This window comes from Aedes albopictus, chromosome 3 (genome assembly GCF_035046485.1).
Source record: "Aedes albopictus strain Foshan chromosome 3, AalbF5, whole genome shotgun sequence".
Lineage (NCBI taxonomy): Eukaryota > Metazoa > Arthropoda > Insecta > Diptera > Culicidae > Aedes > Aedes albopictus.
Window position 1 is genome coordinate 216,518,282 of NC_085138.1, and position 21,185 is coordinate 216,539,466.

Below are 21,185 nucleotides of genomic sequence, written 5' to 3' on the forward strand. Positions count from 1 at the left end.
AAGTGGGCTTTTTCTGTAAATTGACTTTTAATTTTGAAAAGATATTTTTTAGCGTGTAAAACATTTTTTTATATTTTTTAAATATGTTTTCTTGAAAGCTTGGACAATTCCCTAAAAGTCCCCCATACATAACTTTTTTGTACAACTTGTCATATTCGAGTTATATTTTCTGTGAAAAAAACGGCTAATGCACAACACGCTAAAAAAACTAACATGAAAAAGTTTTTGTTAGAAAAACTTTTTTTCCTTAAAAGTGCCCATCTTGTGATGTATGGAGGAAAGTTAGGCAACAATATTGACTTTCTTGGAAAAAATTTTCAAAACATAAAAAAGTGGGCATTTTCTGTAAATTGACTTTTAATTTTAAAAATATATTTTTTAGCGTGTAAAAATGTATTTAGAATTTTTAAAATATTTTTCCATGAAAGCTTGGACAATTCTCTAAATGTCACCCATACATCACTTTTTTGTACATCTCATCATATTCGAGTTATTTTTTGTGAAAAAAAAACGGTTAAAGAACTTTGACTCTTTTTAAATGTTAGTCTAGGTTAATTTTGAAAAAAAACAAAATACGCAAAGTTGCTTGAAAAGGTAAAGTCTTGAAACCTACAAAATTTCATGACATTCTGAGGGGGTGCTGCCAACCCCGAAGACGAGTTGGTGCGAAATTCGTCACTTATGAAGTCGCAGTTCGCAGTCCAGTGGTGAACTAAATGCGGTATATTGCGAGGAACAAACTCTCTGAAGACCGCAAAGCGATCTAAGGCATGTGGAAAAAGCTATTGACTGAAAACCGAATGACATGCCAACGCTGTTTAACATGTAAGGAATAACAATTAATAATAAAATCTCGTCATTTTATCGATTGGGTAAGGCTTAATAACTTTTTCCACGAATGTCGCATCGCTTTGCGGTCTTCGGAGGTCTGATTCCTCGTGAAGTTATCTTCAGAAATCATTCAACGATTTATTTTTAGGGATCAATGGGTGACCTCAAACGATTTTTCTTTGAAGAAGTAAATCTTCCCCATAGTAAATCGTATGAAAAACTAAGAATGGCGGGCGCTAAAATATAGTTTCTTCGATCGATCTAAAATTTTGCACAGATAATATGGGACCAAAATGGAACTCAAAAATTATACAGGAGTTGGAGTTTTTCCATTTTTTATATTTTCCCATATAAACCGTGTACCAGGCTAGTGTCCAAGCACTAGGATGTGCAACAAAATCAGCAGAAGGGGCTAGTGTGAAACCTCAATCGCGAAGAAAAACGCTGCACGCGCCTCTAGTTGTGAATGCCACAACTATGAAAATTCAAAAAGATCGATAAAATCGATAATATCGAATTCCTTCACGGACAACTGGTCCGACTGGACAACTATATCGATATAATACACGCTAGTTCGGAAATACCCATTAATGGGTACTTTAATACCCATTTCGAACTAAAGTGGCTTAACCCATTCAATGGGTATTCGCCGTTTACCCATTATTGGGTATCCGACCCGAACTTCATAAAATGGGTATTATAAAACCAATAAAACCATTTTTATTTTGCAAAAAATGGGTAAAAATGCCCCATTTTTGTATATTTTTTTTCCCTGGGTTTTGCATATATAATTGCAAAAGCAAATAAAAAATATAAAAATGAAACACGGTTTTACATCACATTCATTATTTTTGTTTATTAAAATGTAAAATTTTCTATATAAACATAAAAATAATCTAAATTTTGTCGCATTTTCTGTCTGCCAGGGTCTTCGGAACTGGTTGTATGGCATATTCTTGCCTTGTATCCTGCGATTTCCTTCGGAATGTCCATCATCTAGCGTATCTCATTCCTGTAAGTTAATTGGTAGGTGTTTTAGGAAGACAATTTATTACGGGCGTAAGGAGTACGCACAAACAGAAATGAAAAACAAAAACTTACCTTCGAGCTGCCGGAATGTATCTTAATCTCTCCTTTCTGTTGCTGAACCGCATCGGATATATCCGGACACGAGTCCGGACATAACAACCGTTAGTTTTTCTTCTGAATTTTAAACACAAGATCATGAAAATCTCGACGTTAATGTTTCTTCTAACACAAAGTCCTAGAATTTTGAAGATGGCGGCGTTATTTGGCAAACTTATACATGAGTGTTATTTACCCATTGTAGAGTTGACCAGGGAGTACTTCAAAATGTGGCAAAAACACCCATTATTTGAAGCTGGGAAAACACCCATTATTTGACAGCTTGGTACCGGAGCAAAAAATGGGTACCGAAGACCCATTTAATGGGTATTTCCAAACTAGCGTGTGGATTTTCTGCCCCAAGAGAACTTGACATTATGCCATTTAGAAGGCTCTACCAATTATAAAGAAAAGGTGTACTTATTCATCAACTAAGCTAAGGATTTTCAATTTAATTCAATATTAGTTCAAGAACGATCACACAACCCAGCATAATCGCGTTGGTTGGGATAATTTTCTTGAAAACTTGTGTGGTACGAATACCACAAGCGGATGCCAGATAGGGACTCACAGTTAAATTGAATTTATTCATCATACGTAAACCATGTTATACATTCATTGGGTCAAGGAAACTTTTGGTGGAACAAGTACTAATGCGATAACTAATAGATAACTCGCAGTGAAAACCAAGGGGGTCATATACTGCGGTAAAATAGAAAAAATCCAACGGGGTTGCGGTGGTTTCGACCGCCGCAGTCGTTCCGCAAACGTCAAAAGTGCTCGGTTCACGCTAAAAATCTCTCACTCACTTGGTTGCCATAAAATTCAAAAATAATGAAAATTGTTTCATTTATGGTTTATGTAATCGCAATTGTTGCCACAACATATAACTTATTTCTAAACTATATTAGGTGTAGTTTTAGCACATTAATATGCAGCTGTACGCCATTAAACATAATTTAGATTTTCAACTATTTATTTTTGTTTCAAGGTTGTGTGCATACTTTTTGAAGTGTGCAGCAGTTTGACGTTTGCGGAACAGGTCTTCTTTGTCTTCTTCACTCCGCCAGATTGGAAGATTTCTCTGGATAAGCAATACTACCTCGACGATGAAACGAAGCACAACAAACGTTCGAAGTCCGCAAGGTTGTGGCAACAGCGACGAAACAATTCGGCACCAAAAGAATAAAGAATTACCAGCAAGCGTTGCAAAGTACCTAAATGTTATATAACAACTTCTAAAAAACGATCGTTTACCGTATGATCGTGCATTTTTGAAATTGAAATGACCTTGAAATAATGCTAACAACTTACCTGCTGCGTGATTCCAAAGTGGTCTCATAGAATTAGGCACAAAACGATCGGCGGTGTTGACCAGGCCATTATAGATTTTCGACATCCTTTAAATCTTTGATCCTGATAGGGAAATCTTGGAAATCCAATCTAGTTAATCAACTTCCTGAAGCAATTTTTCCTCTACTCTGTTTCTATCAAGCAGAAACGACGTCAGCGGGTCGAGGCGGGCAGCACGTCACTGTTTTGTTTTTGTTGTTTTGAAAGCATGACATTTCAAGCATAACTTTTCAATCCGACGTAACTCGAGAATGTAAACTAAAGACACTATATGCAAAGACACGAAAATTATTGAAGAATCCATATCACTGTTTGATGATTCATTGCTTAATTTGTTTAACTAAGCATATTATTCGAAACGACGTATCTAACTATTTTGATGTTTACAACTTTACTGATACACCGTTTTGATATATGAGAAAATCAAACGACGTATCTAGCCAAAATAAAAAGTAACAGATACACCAAACTGGCACCATACAAAAGCGACGTATCTGGCATGACGTATCTCTAACCAACCCGATGTATGTGTATTTTTATCAAAATTCATTGTGAAAATGATATGCACACTTATTTCTGAATTGCCTGTTCGGTACTTTTTTGACGAGATTATAACAGCAGTACGATCTCGGTAGTTTCGGTAATCGATTTTACTGAGGCTCAGTAAAACAACTGTCAAAATCGTATGGAAAAGGTAAACAATGCATTTTTGCTGAACGAGTTCGGTGCTCAGCAGTTTTAATCTCGTCAAAAAATTACCGAACTCGGTAATCAAAATTAAGTGTGTGGAATGAGTAGGTTTTGTTTCTTACCTAGTACGTGCTATTATGTTTCCAGTTCAAAACCGAATTAGCGACATTTTTTCTATGACTTCCGCTGCTTTTGTCTTGCGTTGGACACAATGTCGGAAGTGGGGCGCTGTATAGTGCACCAGGTGTACAATACAGCGCCCCACTTCCGACATTATGTTTAACGCAGGGCAAAGGCAGCGGAAGTCAAAGAAAAAATGTCGCTAATTCGGTTTTGAACTGGAAACATAATATATCCCTGGTGATGTTGAACACGAAAAAACTTATGAAAAGTCTTTTTATAAAAAACTATTTTAGTGAAATGGTCGTCAACATTGACCATAGTAAGCTCAGTGAAAAAGTTAGATACGTCGATTTGAAAAATTATGCTTGAAATACAGGCAAACATATTGAGTTGTCCAAAAATTGTCTCACGAAACCTAATGCAAGCCTATCCATATACGTGAGAACAAAAGATGTTTACAAAGTTCTTACAGATAGATTAACACGGGAAATCTGAACACAAACCACTACCACATAGGAATTTGGATTGGTCAATACGTTCACCCGGACCTGTGAATAATTCAGTAACAATTTTTGAAAACGACGTATAATCAATGGTGTAGCATTGATTATACGTCGTTTTCAAAATTTGTTACTGAATTGACATCGGTCTCGTCCCTACACGGAGAAACTGAAAAACTCAAAATTAGGTACTTTTAAACTCAATTTTGAGTTCTTTTTCATCTCCCTTTTCATGCGCTCTTTCTGTTGTTGTCAGAGAGTGAAGAGAGAAACAGCCCAACTTTTGCAGTTCCGTGCGTCAAGCCAAAACTGAGTTTCTAGCACAGTACTCAAATTTGAGTGAATACAACCTAGTCAAAATTTCGGTTGGGTGGAAAAAACTTAAAATTAGGTATTTTTTTCACATGGAAGCAAGCGGGAACAACCCAACAAAAACATCGTTTCCATCAACTCAAAATTGGCTTGACGCACGCAACCCCGAAGTTGGGTGGAAAGAACTCACTTTTGGGTAGTTTCGTCTCTCCGTGTAGCTTATAACACATACTTTGAGTGATTTTTTTTCACCGTGTATGTCAGATAGGAACATTTTTAAAGTCCCAGTGCGAAAAATGTCGAGCTCAGTCACACAAGGTTGACCTCGAATGTCAAAGTAGAACTATAGGCTCCTAAAGGCCTATCTTAATTTCTGCATAATTCGATCAAGCATTGATTAAAACGACATGTTTACTTATTTTTTAAGTATTCCTATTAGGTAAAGCCCATAAAATATATTTTCAAAAATTTTAATAATTTTTGCAACACTCCTTGTTTAGCACTCAATTTTGGATAAATTTTTTTTACCGTGTATGTCAAACAGGAACATTTGTTGTCAAAAGTGAGCCAATGTGGTGTCTTTTGCAACCCGCCGTTTCACTTTCGTTACGTCAAGGTTGACCTCGAATGTCAAACAAGACTTGCTCATCATTATTTTAATTTCGAGTTTATTAACTACAGTAGACGTTCGATAACTGCAACATGTTTACGTTTCACTTAGCGAACGAAAATCCGATAACTGCAACGCCTGACAGTGTCAACAAGCCATCAATTGACGTAAAATGAACGAAAAATTCATTCGACTGTTCATTAGGGCTAACATGGCGCACCATTTTGACGTTTGGCGGTGCGATAACTGCAAATTTGTTGCACTTACCGGACTTGCAGTTAAAAAGCATTGCAGTTAAACCGTTTGCACCGACCGAACGTCTACTGTATTCTGTTATTGTTCAAGTTCGGAAAAATTACCATTGAGATCAGAAAACCAAGCTCTTTCGTGTTATGCACCAAAAGCGGGAAAATATTTTTCATTTTAGGACCCTATTCTGGAGCTCGATTCGATTAGGTCGAAAGTAACATTTTTACCCAAATCGTGATTATTTCGTCCGTCTAAGGATATATCTATAGAACATGCACTGCTTATCCTGTGGTATTAATATTAGCACGATATTATATTTCCAAAATTTATTAAAAATTTAAAACATTTCGACGTAACCGCCGAAATCCCGAAAAACGATAAAAATGTTCATTCGACCTAATGTGCGAAAAAGGTCGTTTCTAACCAAAAATAGCTAAATTCAAAAAAACGTATATTCGACCTTTTGTCAACAAAAGGTCCAATGAACAGCATCTGTCAAATGCGTGAAAAACTGTTCTTACGACCTCTGAGTTTGCAATTTTAATTTTGATATTCTTGAATATTTTTCAAGTTGCCTACTTATTGTACTTATTAAAACTGACTAAAAAGTTGACCAGGTGAGTCATAAAGATGAATGCAATCAAATTGTGCTTACCATTCACTTATTTTTACAGAGGAGCATAGTGGTATAAACAATCTGACGCCACAGACAAACAGACGTAACACTTGCAAAATTTCCATCGACCACGCTTTTAACGATCATTTTAAATTTCCATAGTTGTGGCTTTCACAACCAGAGGCGCGCGCATCGTTTTTCTATGCGTTTGACGTTTCACACTAGCGCCTTCTGTTGACGATATTGCACAACACAGTGATTCGTGCAACTTTTCCACCAGGTGATGGTAGTGTGAACTGGGCGATGGATTTCCATGAAAATCGTTCAAGGTGTTACGTCTGTTTGTCTGTGTTTAAATGTTCCAACTCAGCAGATATGAATAATTACGAACAATCGGTCCTCCATCAACTTATCATGAAATTTCAAACTACGCAGCTCCTCCACCATTGGCAGGGAAGTCAGCATTGTGTAATTCTGCACGACAGGAAGCTGAGACTTCGAAGCTTGCTTCTAGGCCTTAAAATGAGGAGATCCGTTCACCAAGTTTCAACTCAACAAATCTCGATCACTACAAAACCTACCTACGTACTATTGACTGCCAGAATCTAAATAGGAAAACACCATCATTTCCAACAACGGATGTTGATAAATGAAGAACTAAGCATGGAATACAAAGATATAGTTTTGACGACATTCTATAGTTATTTCAATTATATTACTTTCCCTCGAAAGGGGCCATGCACAAATTACGTCACGCCTTCAGGGGGAGGGGGGGTTGTATAATGTGACGACCCATACGAAAATGTTTGAGGTCTCATACAAAAAGTGTGAGAAAGGGGGGAGGGGGGGTTGAAAAAGGTCGATTTTTGCGTGACATAATTTGTGTATCACCTCAAACCCATCCTCAAAACTACGATTCTATAATCTTTATCAATTAAATTAAATGACAGCTATAAAGTGGGGGCAACGTTTATAGTAACGCCGTCACTGCACCGCCAATCTGGCAACACAAGTGAGAGAGATAACCGTAACGAACATTCAGTCTGTACCCGAGATACGAACGAATAAAGATGTGTGCAAAAGTAGTCGGTCCCGCGTGTTAAGTTTTTCTTGTATCACCGAAACGCATTGTCCGTTCGATTCCGGTATTCCGCTGGCCTGTTGGGAGTCCGTGTCTGTCGGTCGGTCCACTCTGTTGTCCCACAGGTTATGTGCCCAGAGTTTGTGTGCAGGAAAAAGTGTTTTGCGGGACGAAAAGTGCTTTTGGAAGCCATTAGTGCGCGAAAAGTTTTTGGCGCGGCGGCGGCGTTGGTTTCGTTCGGCACAGTTCATTCGGCGGTGGCTCGAGCTGCGGAGCAGCGCACGGCTGCGATAGTGTGCGTGTGTTTGGGAGGTGACTCGAGGGCGCGTTTCGATTGCTGGTGTGTTCGGGGCCGGGAGAAATTTCTAGCGAAGCAGGTGGAAAGGGCCTGAGTGTTTTCGTTCTCGTCGCGAGTGTCGATCGGAGAAGAAAATGAGTGAGAAATTTCTGTTCGCTCGGTTAAACAACCACAATTTTGCCGTGTGGAAAACGCGCATGGAAATGTACTTAAAGCGCGAAGAACTGTGGAAAGTGATTAGAGACGCAGCACCAGTGCCAGTCACCGATGACTGGACGAAGAGCGATGAAAAGGCGCTGGCGATGATTTTTCTCGCCGTCGAGGACAGCCAACTGAATCTAGTGCGCGGTGCGACGTCGGCAGAAGAAGCGTGGAACAAACTGCGAGTTTTCCACGAGAAATCATCGATGACGTCACGGATAGCCTTGCTTCGTCGCATATGCAGTTTGAATATGGCCGAAGGGGGTGATATCGAGAAGCATTCATACGAGCTGGAGGAGCTTTTCGATAAGCTGGCCTGTGCCGGTCAGCAAATGGAGATGCCGCTCAAAATCGCCATGATCTACCGCAGCTTGCCAGAGTCTTACGGCAGTCTGGTTACCGCTCTGGAGGGCAGACCGGATGCCGATCAGACAATGGAGCTGGTAAAGCAAATCTGGCAACACTGTTGGATAGTTGATGAATGTTTTTTTATTGAGGAAATTTCTGAGTGATTGAAATCTGTGTAGTATTATTTTAAAATTATAGTCGAGTTAAAAATTCGCGAGTTTATGTGCCTTTCGATTGCTTTTTGATCAAATATATGTGCATAAATATTAAAAAATAATCATATTTTTACATTAAAAATCTTGTGCAACGGTACCAAACTCGCATTGTTCTTGGTTGTGTTACTGTATTGGTGCCCGTTATAGATCATTGGTTACTGGCTGATTGCTGCTGCTGATGCTGCTGCTGTTGTTGTTGATTGCTCTCTGCCCTTTCTTGGTGATGCTCAGTATTCTCCGTGGCGCGAAACGCGGCTAGAATCTTGAGAACGGGCCTGAAGGGTGCGGAAGTAGTTTTGTAGGCAAGTAGCCTCGTTTAATTGCAGAGCTGAAGCTAAGCATTTCACATAGTGTAAAATTAACTACCACTATCTTGATGAGCTCACTATAGTACCAGCTAAGTTTCCATGTATGTACATATGTAGTACTTTGTACCTTGCATGCAAGTTTCCATACCTTCGTGGGTTACTTTATAGTGCAGTATTGTCGTCGCGGTTGAAACCCGAAGTTTCCCCACACCCGACAATCGAATTTTCTCAAAATCCATACGTGCAACCTAACGTCGGACGTTGTACGCTGGATAGCGGACCTGGCCCTCCATCCAGCGCACTGTGCCCGACGTACGTCCGACACACGGTTTAGGAGAAAACTCGATTTTCAAGTGTCAAAAATTCCGATTTTCAACTGCACGAACAATATATATTTGTATCGAAAACTGTCAACTGGCGTAATTCAAGGTGTATGTGCGTGCGCGTGTATTTGTTGCCGTTGTGAAGAAAATTGTACATATAATCTGATTTGTGAAAGTGTGTGTTGATACCTTTGGGGAACGTTCGAAAATTACGTCCATCATTTGGGGGAGGGGGGGGGTCTAGAAAAGTGTGACAGTACGTGTATTGGGTATAGGAAAAGTGCGTGACAGAGGGGGGAGGGGGGGTCTAGAAATCCCGAAAAACGATGGACGTAATATTTGAATCTTCCCTTGTAGATTGTTTTGATTTAGACAAATGACGAATAAGGAAATGATATGTTGTGTGGTGTGTGGTAAGACTGAGAGAGACCAAAATAAAATTTTAACATGTATGTACTGTTTTTCGGAAGCTCATTTAAAGTGTCGTAATATCGTTGGAAATGCTGCAGTACGCATAAAGCAAAATATGTACTTTTGTACCAATCAATGTTCTTCTAATTATCAACGCATTTTTGAAATGCAGAATAGTAAACCGTCTTTGATCGCCTCCTTGTCCGCTGAGCTCAAAAGCACCGTAGCAAAAGTAGTAACCACTGAAATGCATTGTGTTAGGTCCGAGATGAAACTGCTAGTTGATACTATTGAGTCTTCTCAGGAGTATATCTCAAACAAATTTGATTCAATTGTCGATGAATTTAGTGCCCTGAAATCCGAGAATGAAAAACTGAAACAGCAGGTTAAATTGTTGGAAAACTCTCTCAATAAGCTGTCAGGAACGGTTCATAAACTTGAAACGAATGTGGACAATAATACCAAGTCTTCGATTAGCAGCACTGCCATTCTTCACGGTATTCCTTTTTCATCCGGTGAAGATGTTCATAACATTGTTTCGGAATTTATGGATCATATTGGAGCGGAAGGTCATATTGACTCCATTCAAGCAGTGTCAAGAATTTATGAAAACAAAAAACTTGTAAACCCACTGATACCTATAAAAATAATCTTTAAAACTATGGAATTTAAAGAACAAGTTTTTCAATTAAGAAAAGCCTGTGGAAAATTGTTATCAACTTCTATTGATCCCCGTTTGACGAGAAATGGTCAACCAACAACAGTTAATCTCAGAGATGAATTAACACCCCTATCGTTAGAACTACTTAAACATGCAAGGGAATTACAAAAATCGTTGAACCTCAAATATGTGTGGTCTGGTAGGGGAGGGACCGTGTTTATTAAGAAAACTGAAAATTCAAAACCATTCAGTATTAGAACAAGACATGATTTAGACACCACAATAAGTCTCATCCGTGGGTCAACATAAATTCCGGATCACTTCCAGTGTCTTTCGAGTATTATATCACAATAGCAATGGCTAACGCAACTAATTATCAGCATGATAGTATCGATGATTTCAATGCACAATGCGATAACAACTTGAAATGTTTGCGTATCGCTCAATGGAATGTAAGGGGTATTAATGAACTTCAAAAATTCGATAATATTGCTTTGTTTCTGGATAATTGTTTAGTTCCGATTGATGTATTTGTTATAGGAGAAACCTGGTTAAAATCAACCAATTGTAGTTTATATACAATTCCAAAGTATAACGCTGTGTTTTCGTGTCGTGAGACGTCATCTGGGGGTTTAGGAATGTTCATAAGAGATACCTATCAGTACAAAGTTGTAAAAAATGAGACGTTTGATGGATTCCAATGTGATGTTTGTTCCAATTCGTTTGTTACACGTCCTGCGAGTAATAACATTCTTGATCATTTTATCAACAAGAAAAATGATCTATCTTGTATTCGTCATGATACGATCTACTCAGATGTGAGTGACCATCTGCCTGTAGTTTCGTCATTTAAACTCTCTATCGAAAAAGAACGCATTACGCTCACTAAAAACTATGTAAATAAAAATCAATTAAATGCAATGTTCACTAATTATATAAACGAATTTGTTTGTTTTGAAGATGTTAATTGTTCTTTATTAAATATAGTCAATACTTATAATGAAATGTTATCACATTGTACTGTTAAAAAAAGTGAAACCGTAAATTTAAAATCAAAATATTGTCCGTGGCTTACTTTTGATCTTTATCAACTAATAAAATTGAAAAACAAGTATTTGAAAAAAATGAAAAATAGGCCAAACGATCAGCACTTGGGAGAAATGTTGAAACACATATCCAAAAAATTAGAAATTTCAAAAAAGTTTGCTAAAACCATGTATTACAAAAATTTATTAGAAACTACTAACAATACAAAAGTTTGGAAAAATATGAATGAAATTATGGGGCGAAAGAAGCGGAAAAACGTTATTAAACTAAAAAATGGAAGTGTAGAAACAAGCAATCAAGTTAAAGTTTGTGAAATTTTTAATGAATATTTCTCAACTGTTGGAATTAAACTCGCAGAACAAATACCAAAAACTTCTATAGCTGATCCTCTAAGTAATATACATCATTTGAACCACTCAATTTTTCTCCAGCCTTCAAATGTCAATGAAGTATTTCTTATAATAAAAGAAATTAATGCAAATAAGAGCAATGGCCCGGATATTTTTCCAGCAAATTTGTTAAAGAATAACATCCAAAAGTTTTCGCATATTTTTTCACATATGTTCAACCAAATCCTTTGTTCTGGAATCTACCCAAATTGCTTGAAAGTGGCAAAAGTTGTACCAATTTTTAAGTCTGATGACGCGAGTCAGCCTTGTAACTATCGTCCAATATCCACACTGTCTGTATTTAACAAAATATTTGAAAAGTTACTCGTTAAAAGAATAATAGATTTTTATAACAAATACGATGTGCTGTATAAATATCAGTACGGTTTCCGAAAAGGCTGCAGTACATCAACAGCAATAGTAGAACTAGTAGATTTTCTTATTGATAAAATTGATTGTAAGTGTATTGTAGGAGGACTTTTTATTGATTTAAAAAAAGCTTTCGATACGCTGGACCACAGTATACTGTTAAAAAAGTTGGAATTCAACGGAATAAGAGGTATTGCAAATAATCTGATACGAAGCTATTTACAAGACAGACAGCAGTATGTAGTAATTGGTGATAGTAAAAGCTCCTTGCGCGCGGTTAATGTCGGCGTACCACAGGGGAGTAATATTGGGCCTCTTTTGTTTTTGACTTACATCAATACCATTGATTGGAGTACCAAGGCTATTGAGTTGTCCAAAAAATGTCTCACTAAACCTAATGCAAGCCTATCCATATACGGGAGAACAAAAGATGTTTACAAAGTTCTTACAGATAGATTAACACGGGAAATCTGAACACAAACCACTACCACACAGGAATTTGGATTGGTCAATTTGCGGACGATACGGCCATTTTTTACCCTCACAGTGATACCAGAACCATAATTCAAAACATTGAACGGGACTTGAAAATCTTAATTAAATATTTTAACGCTAACTTGCTGTCAATAAACCTTTCAAAAACCAAATACATGCTGTTCCACAGTCCACGAAAAAAACTGGAAAACCATAATCATCCTTGCATTGGTACCGATGTTATTGAGAGAGTGTCTACAATGAAATACCTTGGCCTTAATATGAATTCAACATTATCATGGAAATATCATGTCAAATGTATAGAAAACAAAGTCTCTTCTTCATGCGGAATGATATACCGTGTGAGTCCGTTCGTCCCGCGGCATGCGTTAATGAAGTTTTATTATGGCTGCGTACATTCTCTTTTCCAGTATCTTATAATTGCTTGGGGTCATACACAGCTAGTTTCGATTACCGACTTCGGTAAAATTTTACTGGGTTTTTGAACTGCTGACTTCTCGGTAATGTTGCCATTACTGAAGAGTCAGTAAACTAGTAAGTTGATCAGCTGTCAAAAAAATACTGGGCAAGTCAGTAATTGTTTAAGGGCAATTTTACTGAACTTCAGTAATTTGTTTGTTTACCGTTGATTACCGAGTTTTTCAGTTTTCCTAAATTATTCCCGCATCCCGTACCCCGGCTTTCCAGTTCTAGTTTATTCGTATTTCATTCTGGCATTCATGAATACAGTGAAGAGGCTCGATTTTCTCTGCATTCCCGCCAACATGTGAGCGGAATGTGAGGGATCTGCGTTGAATTTGTGGAAGAAGCGAACACGGAGTTGTATCGGTAATAGTATCCGGCTGGAGAAGCCTCGTCAGCACCTTCGTCGATCTAGTTGTTTTAGCTCCAAAATAATCGCCTAATCACTCGTTTCACAAATTTACCGCTGATATTTACTGCTTACCTGGCAGTTGGAGGGATCACAGAGAAAATCAATCCTCTTGTGCGTTCTGAAGACATTGTACCATTTTTCTTGTGCATCTGGCTACTGCTGCTGCTGCTGCTAGAAATGCTTACGCTTTGACAGCTTCTCGGTGGGGTAGTCGAATGTTTACGTTTATTTCTCGCGAAAGCTCGGTAGAAAAGCAAAAACTACTGAAAGTCGGTACTTGGCTTTACTGATTTTTTGACTGAATTCAGTAAAGTACCAACATTACTGTAGATCAGTTGTTGCAGTTTCCATACTCAGTAAAAAGTGATGTCTTTTCACTGAAAGTCAGTAAATATTCGTGCTGAATACTGAATTTTCGCTACTTTTGTGATTTACAATCTGAGCTCGGTTGAAAAAATTACCGAAACCCTAAATCATGAATAAGTGTGTACTAGTAAATCTAACTTGAAAAAACTCCAAGTGCTCCAAAATCGCTGTATGAAAATTATTTTCAAATTGCCAATACTTTATCCTACGCTTCATCTCTACACTAGCACAATGCACAGTGTACTACCAATACGTGCATTACTTGAACTACAATCGTCCCTATTTGTGCATGATGTTCTACGTAACCAGAACATGCATCATAATTTTAGTTTTACAACAGCGAATCATGGTCATGGTACAAGACAAGCTAATAATTTAATACAATCAAGAGCGCGAACAAATTTTGGACAAACAAAGCTATCCTATTTTGGTCCTCTCAAATATAACTCCCTTCCGGGACACCTAAAACAGATAAATAATCGTGATACATTCAAAATAAAATTGAAACATCATTACAAAGGTAACATAAACACATTTTTACTTTGAATTATAATCAACTATCTCTTTATTATATTCAGTCTATTCAATCACTCATAATTTGTAATATCAGCTTCTATTGTTATTATCCGTTGCAAGAAAATAGAGAGCGAAAATGGTGCAAAATCGCTAATAGACCTCCGCTCGTACGTTTTATCGTTATGGTGTCTTTAACAATAAGTGCGCGAATATGCCAAAGAATACTGCGCCGGAAACACCAACACGATTTACCGTACTGGCGGAGGTATACGAGCACTCGCGCTCAAAAATTTTCTCGCAACGCATAATAATATTAATGTATAAATTGTAATTATCGTTTAGCTAAAATGGATCCTTAAAAGGAAAGCTTATTTCCACTGGATCCTCACTATTCCCAGATAAAAAATTACCATTCATTACATAGTAAATATTATTAACATATGACTGGTTTTATTGTTCACAATAAAACACATAGTAGGGTAAGTGCTCCAATTATGGCTATAGTACCAATTATTCGCCATAGTTGATTTTCACCCTTTAACGATGTAAATCAACAAGAAAAAAATATGGACAACAGATCACGTTCACAAAATATGGTTGCACTCATTTAAACTCCACATTTTGCTCAAATTATGGTAGAAATAAATCATTTTCCTTAAAATTTCGGCTTCCTTGCACCCTTTTTCGCCATAGTGTACCAGTTATGGCTAATCCCATAAGGAATGCATGCAAATAGTGCGAAAAGGAACCGAAGTTAACAAATGTAGCCATAACTGGTACAGGATTCCTATCATTGGCACACGCTTTAATAAATACTAAAGGTAGTTTTGGCTCCGTTTCTATATTTTTCCTGTAAAGTATGCTAGCTCAGCTATCTTTTAACATATTGGTGATATTCGTTGGTCTTCTTGTTATTTTTATACAAATAGTTTTGCTTAGGTAGTGCCATAATTGGTACACTTACCCTAGATATATTGTTACTTTTTATAATAGAAATCAAGCCCATATAGTTCGTACAATAAGTGAACATTAGCTTTATTAGTGACTAATTGATTCGATTGTTTTTTAGTTACTATCAGTAAAAATTAATGTAAGTTGTTTTTATATAATTGCAAAAGTGCCTGCAAAGTTCTCATGGACTTTTTATTAAAAAAGAGTTTATTTCTCAATTACACTTAAAAACAATTCGTAACAAATAAATAACAATAAACATTATTGTTGCTTGGATCATGTTTGTATAATCAAATACAAAATGACTTGACATATTTTTTATAGTTTTCGTTTTAAATTTGAGTACAGTAGATGTTTCGGTTATCGAATGTTATTCGCTAAAACGTGCTAAAACTTCAACGACTGGCAGACGTCAAGCCGTGTTGGCAGAGGAAGCTCTCAATGAATAACTGAGGAAGTAGTTATAGAAAACTAGCTGAAAAGCAGGTTTTAGCCAAGCGAGGACGTTACGACAAGAAAAAGATGAACAATGATTTTTCTAATGTTTTCCAATAAATTAAAGGAATCTAGCAAATAGTAAACTACCATTGATAACAATACAAATACAATTTGTTTAATGGGGTCAATTGAACAGATGTTAAAATAAACATGCAATAATATTTGTTGTTATGTAAACAGATTTCGCCTTTGAAAAACCAAAGAATTCATATTTCTCGGTAACATTTTTCTTCAGCATTTACAGATACTAATGGCCACATGGATTGTGAACGATTTATGGTATGGGTCATACGACCTGAGGTCTGACTTGTGATATTTGGCAGTTATTTGAAAAGATTGATGATAGATCTTATCAACAGCTGCCAAGCAACACATACCAGACAGACATCAGAGTGTTTGACTCTTATCATAAAATGTGCATATCATTCTGGCGGCCATTAGTGCTCGTAAATGCTGGATATAAATGTCAGTGGGAAATATAAATTCTATGAATTTTCAAAAGCGAAAACTGCTTACAAATAACAACAAATATTATTGTATTTTTATTGTAACAACGATTTATTTGACGCCATTCAATTAATTGTATTTGTATTGTAAGAACAATTAAATAACATTAAGATATATTGTTTTCTTTTGAAAATTGCCCTAAAAATGTCTCATAAAAACACAATACATTCTATTGTTTTTCGCGAAAAAGTGTATGAAAATTTTCTCAAAATTTTATGGTTAAGATACATAACAACCACCATTTTTATTGTAAAAGTGCCATTTACCATTCGCCGAATGGTATAGAACAATAGGAGTGATGGTGAGTGTGCTGTGCAAATTACAATATGTTTAATGGTGAATATTTTTCGAAAAAATGGTGTTGTAACAATAAAATTTATCGTATTTTTATGATATTTTTTATCAGGGTTCCCTTTGAATTTGCACTACACCTTCACACTATTAGTTTTTTTTTGTTTTGTTTGTTAATTTAGTTGCGTCCACTACCAGGGGGCTCAACTGAGCTTTTTGGTGTGGGGGTTAGTGGTGGGCCGCAAAAAAAAAAAATAAAAAAATAAATAAAAAAAAAAATAAAAAAAAAAAAAAATAAAATAAAATAAAAAAAATAAAAAAAAAGCAGAAGTTGATAGATGAGCATCAGCGGCGTCAAGAGCGTTCGGGCGACACCACACACTAAGATTTTTTCGCCGAATCTCGGCAAACTGATTGCCGAGATTGGCACCGCTGAGTGCTCGGCAATCATCTCGGCAAAAAAAAGATTTGCCGGGAACCTCGGCAATCACAAAAATTGACAGCTGTTAATATTTTGCCGAGATTCTCAGCAAATATATTTGCTGAATTCTCGGCAAACAAAATTTTCAGTGGGAATAAATTTGCTGAATCTCGGCATTTTTTTTGTTTATTTTTCAGTAGAAAGAATATTTTTAGCTCACAAAGAAACACAGTAGAGAAGTTTTATCCTCGTATATGTATTTTACATTTTTTTTTCAAGGAAATGTTCTTCAAAATAATCAATTGGTTGCTGGTGGTTTCATTCTCTTCCATAAGTAAACACACTGAACTCCCAGCTGCAACTCCCAAAATCGAACAGCTCCTCGAAGGGCAGCAGCAAAAAGGTCCTAAAATAGATTGAGGGGATATGAAATTCAATAGCAATAAGTTATTTACAGAAAGTTCTTACATTCTTAAAAATTTTCACTTAGTTTGAAAGATCACTACTTCATTTATTATTCATGTAGCACCTTCAGCACCACGTAACACTGTTTTGTTTTTTTTTCTGGAAGGCTGCAAAACTGACAGTTGTCTTGCTGAAATTCGGTAATCTCGTTTGCTGATTTCAGTAAAATCTGTGTTTGCCGAAAGGTTCAGCAAAAAATGCTGTAAGTTTTCGTAGTTTTCAAGCAACTTGCTGATATTTCGGTAAAACGTTTTGGACAATCTCGGCAAAAGCGAGTTATTTGCTGAAGTATCAGCAAAATCTTGAGTTGCCGATTGAAATCAGCATTTTTTTCTGCCGAGCTCAAGAATCATTTTTAAGTGTGCAGTGAAAACGCGATGAAAATGAACAACAAGAAGAAGAAGAGTGAGCGCGTGTGTTATCAGTGCGGCAAACCGGGACATTTTCGCCGAAATTGTCCGCAGCAGCCGAAGAGCGGACCGAGCGGTAGTGATGTGAAGCGCGATGTGAAATCAAAGTTCGGTGGTGCGAAGGCGAAGCAGGCCGAAGAAAGTGATTCGGCTATTTGCTTTGTGGCTGGAACGAGTTGTAGTGGACCTTGGATTGTCGATAGTGGCTGTTCCAGTCACATGACGAACGATAAGTCGTTCTTCGACAAACTTGACACGAGTGTGAAAGTGAAAGTCGTCCTTGCTGACGGGTCAGAGACGATGTCCGGTGGAATTGGAGAAGGCACAGTGAAATGTGTGAACGGTGAGAACTGTATGGTGGACATTCCGTTCAAGGACGTTCTATACGTGCCCTCACTGGACAGTTGACTCATATCAGTGAGAAAACTCGTGAAGAGAGGACTAAAAGTGGAATTCAGTGGTTCGCGGTGTGACATCTTGTCAGCTCAAGGTAAAGTGGTGGCTTTTGCGGAACCCCGCGGCAATCTGTTCGCGTTGAAGGTCGCAGAGGAAGCTCGGCTGGGCAAGGAGGCTCGGCACCTGCGGAATTGCCAGCACACCTGGCATCGCCAGCTTGGCCATCGGGACCCGGCGGCTTTGGATGAGATCCAGAGGAAGGAGCTGTCCAAGGACTTCAAGATTCAGGATTGCGGGATCCGGCAGGTTTGTCAACCTTGCCTTGAAGGTAAATCATGTAGAATTCCATTTCCTAAAATCGCGGCCAATCGGACCCAACGTGTTCTCGACGTTATACATACGAATGTATGCGGCCCAATGGCACACGTGACGCCAGGGGGTGCCCGCTATTTAATGACAATCATTGATGATTATAGCAGATACACTGTCTTGTGTCTGTTAAAGCGAAAGAGCGATGTAGCTGATTGTATTGTCTATCCAGTTGGAATCAAGACCGACATTCAATCAAACATTGCAATTTTCTTGGTCCACAAGTGTCGCAACTGTTTCGCATCTAGTGCGCTGTGTTGCTGACAACAACGGGAAGGATGCGCACTACATTTGACATGATTAAAAAACGTCGCGAGTTGGGTCGCGTCGCGACTTGATTGTGCGAAGTCCGGTTTGGTGGCGGCCCGACAATATTAAGAGATATGTCGCGCACGTCAAGAACATGTTTGGTCGGGGTCGGGCTCCATATGTAATAAGATCTGATGGCGGGGGCGAGTACATCGGCCATGAACTGAAGCGATATTATGAGCAGGAGGGTATTCAGGCCCAGTTCACCGCAGCCTACTCCCCCCAGCAGAACGGAGTGGCCGAGCGTAAGAATCGCTCGCTCCAAGAAATGGCCACCCCGAATAAAAAATACAGTAGAAAAACCGAATGTTGTATTGTAACAGTACTATTTAGAACCATATTGTTACAATTAACACCACTGTAAAAATAAAAAATACAAAAACAATAAGATGTAATGTAGACACCATACAGTGAATTGTAAATAAGATTTTTACAATATACTATACGGGTTGTTAAGTATCGTAACAATATAAAAAAATATTTTTCTCCATATATATTTTTTTACAAAACCATACATTTTATTGTAAATGAATTGTTCGAAATACTGATACGTGGGCTTTAATATACCGTACATTGTATGGTACACGTATGGTTTCAAACAATAAAATGTACGGTAAATATATTGTTTTTAATTGTAATTTCACTACTGGTTATAAATTTAATCATGGTTTTGGAATGGTTCTCTTTTGTTATGTTGTATTGTTTTACATTAGATAAACCATATAATGTTATATTATCTCGTCATGTTCCTTCGATAATGGCAGTTCTAGCCAAACTAACCTAAACTCGTCTAAGTCTGAGTAGCCTCTGATTGCATTAACAGTTAAAGCTTAGGCTCCCATGTCCCACCAGCCAGATAACTGGGTTTTGCAAACTAAGCATTATTTGTGGCAACACTTTGAGCGGCATGATGGAACTATGCCTAGCGCGCTAAGTGTTATTAGACCACTAATGTAGTTGCATGAAGTGGGTGACGAGGTACATAAGTATCATTACAGCGTGCTTAACCGTTATTGCAATATTGAGGCTCCATTTTGACTGAACTATGAAATATGTACATAACAACTTATAAGAAAACTGTCAAGTTCGATTCAACTATAAGTTAGGTTAAAAAGCGAAGACGAACTTATATCAGAAGTCGTTTCAGTGTCCAGTCCAGTCCTTATGTTAAAAATGTCAAAGATAAATCGCATTTAATTCGGTTGTTGAACAAGGCAATTTCACATGAGAGAAGAAGAGAAAGAATAGTGTTGAACTCATCCACTGATTTACGGTAATCTGGCCTGCGTCTTTCCGGGTTGACCTACATTCGTATTCCTCTCATCGCACTCTACATACCTAGCCCACCATATCTCTTGGATATGCAGTCATTAGAACACCTGGTTTACCACTTTATTTAAACATTTTATTGACTTTAAATAGATGTTTCAACTTATTCACTTTTTTCTCTTTCATTTCCTTTGCAACAAAAATGTCACGAACATCAACAAAACAAAGCACGGAAAAAATCATAAACTGAATAAATAATTGAAAATGCACGGAAAAAGATTGCTTCGGAATAGTAAATGGTTCAAACGTAAGAAAAACAGTATAATATATTGTTACTTAAAGATCGGATGTAAATGTATAGTAGCTACCAATGTGCAAAGCTTTTAGCGAACCATTCCATTACAATACACTATATTGTAGCTGGTACACTGTATGGTACAGGAATGGTTTTCACCAAATACCCTATGGTTAGTTTTTATCCGGGACCTGCATGCTTCTTGATGCAGGTCTTGACAAGAAATACTGGGGGGAGGCGGTGGCCACGGCAGCGTACTTGCAAGATAGATTGCCATCCCGTGCAGTGGATAGTACGCCTTACGAAAGGTGGTTCGGCAGGAAACCGTCGCTGTCACACCTAAAGATTTTCGGTTGCCCTGCATTTGTTCACATCCCCGATGTGAAGCTGGATAGCAAAGCGAAGAAGTTGCTTTTCGTGGGTTATTGCAGCGATAGGAAAGCGTACAGGTTCTTGAACACGGACACAAACGAGATCACCATAAGTCGCGATGCTCGGTTTATTGAGCTTCAGGAGGAGATACCTGCGCCGGTTGGTCAGCAAGCGACTGAAGATCAGCATTTCGTTGTGATAGATGGCTCATCCAGGAAATCGAAGGAGCATGCAGAACCAGGTAATCCAGGGCAGCCCCAGGACCAGGAAGATTCTGAGGAAGAAGCTTACTTCGACAGGGATGATGAACAGGACCAGCCC

General features: G+C 37.8%; 1 protein-coding gene across 1 annotated transcript in view; it reads right to left on the minus strand.

The window, feature by feature from the left end:
* LOC115268944 (mitochondrial pyruvate carrier 2) overlaps positions 1–3,510 on the minus strand; it is a 66,556-nt gene extending 63,046 nt beyond the window's left edge. The window contains exon 1 of the mRNA XM_062857775.1: positions 3,271–3,510. Coding sequence (XP_062713759.1) covers positions 3,271–3,355 — 85 coding nt within the window. The 5' untranslated portion in view covers positions 3,356–3,510. The remainder of the gene's footprint in view (positions 1–3,270) is intronic.
* Between the last annotated feature and the right edge of the window lie 17,675 nt (positions 3,511–21,185).